Source organism: Diplotaxodon limnothrissa, linkage group LG5, assembly GCF_057381915.1.
Source record: "Diplotaxodon limnothrissa isolate DT_005_m linkage group LG5, D_limnothrissa_male_GT1.1, whole genome shotgun sequence".
Lineage (NCBI taxonomy): Eukaryota > Metazoa > Chordata > Actinopteri > Cichliformes > Cichlidae > Diplotaxodon > Diplotaxodon limnothrissa.
In genome coordinates this window covers 21,195,746-21,200,724 of record NC_140600.1, presented here as the reverse complement: position 1 = coordinate 21,200,724, position 4,979 = coordinate 21,195,746, and the positions used below count along the sequence as shown (strand labels likewise).

At 40.0% G+C, this 4,979-nt stretch overlaps 1 protein-coding gene across 1 annotated transcript; it reads left to right on the top strand.

Moving 5' to 3' along the window:
• LOC146632218 (G protein-coupled receptor 61-like) lies at nucleotides 1-1,404 on the top strand. Its single transcript, XM_085354176.1, has one exon. The coding sequence runs from the start codon at nucleotides 1-3 to the stop codon at nucleotides 1,402-1,404; it is 1,404 nt and encodes a 467-aa protein (XP_085210302.1).
• Nucleotides 1,405-4,979: the final 3,575 nt, after the last annotated feature.

Below are 4,979 nucleotides of genomic sequence, written 5' to 3'. Positions count from 1 at the left end.
ATGGAGCCAATGTGGAACTCCTCCCACACACCTCCACAGCCCACATCCAACATGTCTGCCTCCTCTCTGCCTGAAGGCTGGGCTCTGTCCCAGTCGCTAGCCCTACTGGCGATGCTGCTCATGGATCTGTTGGCTGTGGTGGGTAATGTCGCTGTCATGGCGGTCATTGCCAAGGCCCCGCAGCTCCACAAGTTTGCCTTTGTCTTCCACCTGTGCGTGGTGGACCTTCTGGCAGCCCTGGTGCTGATGCCCCTTGGCATGCTCTCGAGCCGCGCCTTCTTCGGGGAGGCCCTGTGCAGGAGCTACCTCTTTCTCAGTGTGTGCCTAGTCAGTGCTGCCATCCTCTCTATCTCTGTCATCAATGTGGAGCGTTATTACTACATCATACATCCGATGCGTTATGAAGTGAAGATGACCATTGGCCTGGTAGCTTCGGTGCTTGTAGGGATATGGGTAAAAGCTCTGGCCATGTCTGCTCTGCCACTGCTCGCTTGGTTCCTGCAGGGTGGAAAAACTCCTCTTTTGGAGAGTAGCGGGGTTGAGGGAGGGGGTGGCGGTGCCGTGCCACCTCCCCCGGCTCAGGGTCACAGGCGCTGCTCACTGCACTGGACAGGGGGAGGGTCAAACCGTTTGGCCTTCATGGTCCTCTTCACTCTGGTGTATTTTCTGTGCCCACTGCTGGTGATTCTCGTTGTCTACTGCAACATGTTTAAAGTGGCCCGGGTGGCTGCCATGCACCACGGCCCACTGCCCACGTGGATGGACACACCTCGCCGCCAGCGGTCAGAGTCACTCAGCAGCCGTTCTACAATGGTTACGAGCTCCGGGACAGGTACTGGAACTGGCAGAGGAACTCCACAACGCCCTTTTGGAGGAGGGAAGGCTGCAGCAGTGTTGGCAGCAGTGGGTGGGCAATTCCTTTGTTGCTGGCTGCCCTACTTTACTTTCCACCTGTATTCAGCACTGGCTGCCAGCCCTCCAGCCACACTGGCCTCTCTGGAGGAAGTGGTCACCTGGATTGGCTACTTCTGCTTCACCTCCAATCCCTTCTTCTACGGCTGTCTGAACAGACAGATCCGAGAGGAGCTGGGCAAGCATCTGCCTTGCCTGTTTCGTCGAGCGGGGATCGAGGTGGAGGACAGACTGCCCAGCCGTGAAGGATCCATAGAGGAAAATTTCCTTCAGTTTCTTCAGGGCACCGGCTGCAACTTGGATCCTCAAAACTCTCACAGCACTTCCAGTCCTAAGGGTGAGGCCTGCTGCCCTGTGGCTCAGTCACAGCCAGCCGAGCCGGCACATGCCATACCCATTGATTTCCGTATCCCAGGACAAATTGCAGAGGAGACTTCAGAGTTTATTGAGATTGAACAGGCGAAAAACAACCATATATATACAGACAGCTGACTTTTCAATGTCTCTATATTTTGAAAAATACGTTCAAAGAAACACAGTCTTTCAGGAAAACACGTGTCTCTATTTTTTTCTTGAAAGCCGTCCACCAGGTAGCTAAATTCATTTTAAAGACTAATAATTGTATCTTTGGATCACTGCACTTTGCCTCATCAGTTTTCATCCTTGTTTTTGAAAACAATCATGGTTGAACAGTTAAATGCAGCTGTACAAACTTTTGCTTGCGAACAGGGAAGTTACTGCTTTATTTAAAAAAAAGAAAATAAAAGGCTGTATTTTGGCCTTCGGCTCAGCCCTGTACAGTAAATGACTCACTGAATTGCTATTTATGTTGTTTAAGCTTTTTTAATAGATGAAAATAAACATTAATTTGGTGTTTGAGTCTCTGACGTTTTGGCAGTAAAATATTTTTGAGGAATTTCTTTTCATCTCAAATTAAGAAACACTTGCTTAAATACACTGGCTCCCTCTGAAATCATTACTTTAATATTATGCAGTTACATCTTGCTACCAGAAAAATTACCCTAGTATACGAATACGAAGATTAAAAAGTTTTGTTGGTTTTTTTGGTTTTTTTTACAAGACTTCAGCAAGTCATTTTAAACATTACTGCAAGAAAAGTAATGTTAAAAAACACAGCAATAAAAACATCATATTGAACAATAGTTTGGAGTTTTGTCAGTGACAATGGCAGCTTTAAGCCAATTCGATTACATTAGATGTGTACATATTGTGGCCTGACTGCTCATGGATTTGGTACAAGCTGTTTACAGACAAACTTTCCTTGGTGCTTTACGATGTAACTACGATGTTTAGGGTTACCCCCGCTTCCTGCCATGTGATGTATCTATCAATGTCTTTGGATATAAATTTAGATCTTAAAAAAATTAATAAATCAGCATTCGCTTGATGCACTGCTAAAAATTGAATGATGATTCTGTTCTCTACATTGTTTAATGTACTAAACTCTAAGTTATGTTCAGTAAAATTGTGTAAGGTTTGGTTGTGTATGTCAGTCAACACAAGCATTTTTTAAATGATGAGTTTAGGTATTTGTAAAAGAAGTGATGACAAGGAGGCCAATGTATTTTGACAAGTAACTGCCTTCTTTGTGTTTTTCCGCTGTGAGATTTTAAGGAGAATACATGTGGATTGTTTTCTTTTTACTACCCTGATTCTCTTCAGGGTTTTGTTTTTAAGTACCTCAGTGCAGGAAACAATATTTCACTGTCTAATACGACCCCTGCACACTACTTTAATGTTGTGGGAAGAACAGAGCAGACAGAATTTGCTTGAGGTTTTTAAAAGACTTGGTTTTGCAGCTTAACTATGAGCTGAAATTGTATTTTATAGCGAACTGTTAGAGGGAGACGTGTGAAAATGACTGATTAAAATAAAGAGGCTTTCTTATGTATTGTGGAAACAGGGTTTTTAAGATATTTTTTCAGAGGGTGTTTTAGTGACAAGGCCAACTTGACACCTTCTTTTTATCACGTCTAAATATCTCAAACTGTGAATGATGTTGAATGTTTGTGTTAGGTTCTGTTTTGACTTGTTCGGAGATTGTTTTTTAAGCTGTGGTGAAGATAAAGAATGACTTCCACTGTACAATGATATGAATGTGTTAAAAAAACACAGCTGAAGCTAAAGCGAGAGATACTGTTGTAATAAAGAGTTTCTATGTTTGTAAAATATTTTGGATGCATTCGCATAATTTAACCTACAATGTGGGGTTTCTGCCAAAATATTGGTATAAGTGCAATATACTCTTGCTGGCCACTTAATTGAGTACGGTTGTTCAATTACATGTTAACTCAAATATCTAATCAATCAATCACAGGGCAGCAACTCAGTGCATTTAGGTGTGTAGACATGATTAAGATGACCAGCTGAAGTTCAAACCGAATTTCAGAAACACACCCATTTGTAGGGTTTACAGAGAGTCCAAAAACGATCAAATATTCAGTGAGCTTCAGCTCTCTGGGTGAAAATGTTTCATTGATGTCGGAGGACAATGGTCTGACTGTTTGAAGCTGATAGGAAGGCCGCTGTAACTCAAAGAACCACATGTTACAACCAAGGTATGCAGAAGAGCATCATTGAACCGTGAAGCAGAAGACTGTATCAGTTTTCACTCCTGTCTCCTAAGAAATTGAGGGTACATTTTACTCTTGATCACTAAAATAGTAAATCAATATTTGTGGCATAGTTTTTTTTAATAATAACATTAACATTTTAGTGTTTTATATTACTGTACATGTGTGTGCCTTAATCCTTTGCATTGAAATGCAAAGAGAGATGGTGGGGGAATATAGTTCACAGTAATCTGAAGGTAAAAATCTTCAAAAATGAAAAAATTGAAATATTTTAGAGATACATGAAAAATGTGTCAATCAACCACTAAAACAATTTTTTCTGTTCATGAAAATTTAAAAAAAAAAAAGTAATAATAATAACAATAATAATGTGCTTATATATATATATATATATATATATATATATATATATATATATATATATATATATATATATATATATATATATATATCCTGTTTCTATTTAATTTTTTTGCTTTGTTTCATTTGGAAGATGTGATTGCTCAACACGCCTCACACTTCTATGATGGACCTCAGTCAAACCGCCCCCAGCTTCGGCAGGCTCTGCCATCCCCATGGCAATTATTACCAAGAGACATTTTTCTAGGCTGTAGTGGGTGGTAGGAGGAGCTTATTCGATTGGGAATCCAACATGACGCCCCTATCTGTGACTTCTTAAAATATACTCTCTACACTAAACCAGATCTGACATTTGGTTTTGTTATGTTATCACAAACCATAGCACTCCTAGTGTGAATATGTCATGCTGTAAACTGGAATGGCCCTCTTAGACTTTATTTGTTATTTATGTGAAATCTTGGGTTACTTTGCCTTGTAATATATCTAGTTGTACCATAACAACAATGTTATATTCTGTTAAAGATTCACATTATATTTGTCAACATTAGTTATAATCATACACATTATGCCCTTGCTTTTACATTAACAGAAAGATCTGGCGTGTTGTGGTCCAGGACAGACACTAAAGCAGCACAGTAAAGGGAATTAATCATCATCCTAGGTAATCGTCTGCGAGTCATTTGATCAACCCACTCAAAACGGAATCTTGCACATGTTTTAACATGATCTACTAAATTATTATAAATCTTATCTGGTGGGTAATAAAGGTCAAAGGTTTGAGACACTGAAACATTGGACTTCAGTTTTAAATGCCTTGAGTCAGCCAGCTCAGTACGTGTTCCTATTTTAAGGCTATTTGAGGTGTCAGAGAGTCTTTTTCTTTGCTTTTGCAAACAGCCTTGCTTTCTAAGCTAACATATAAGCTTAAGCAAACTTTCAGTAAAAGTTTAGGAAACTATATTTTACATTTTCACCACTGCTTTACTTTTTAAACACCGGTATTCACTGTGGTAAATAACAGTAAGCAGAATAAGTTATATTCTGCTATAAGTAGATACAAATCTGCTTTTATGTCATTTTAGAAGTATTTTACTTCTACTCAACAGCATTTCA

Bases quoted from the DNA above. Each gene is read 5' to 3' on its own strand.
- LOC146632218 (XM_085354176.1), top strand. From the start codon at position 1: ATGGAGCCAATGTGGAACTCCTCCCACACACCTCCACAGCCCACATCC.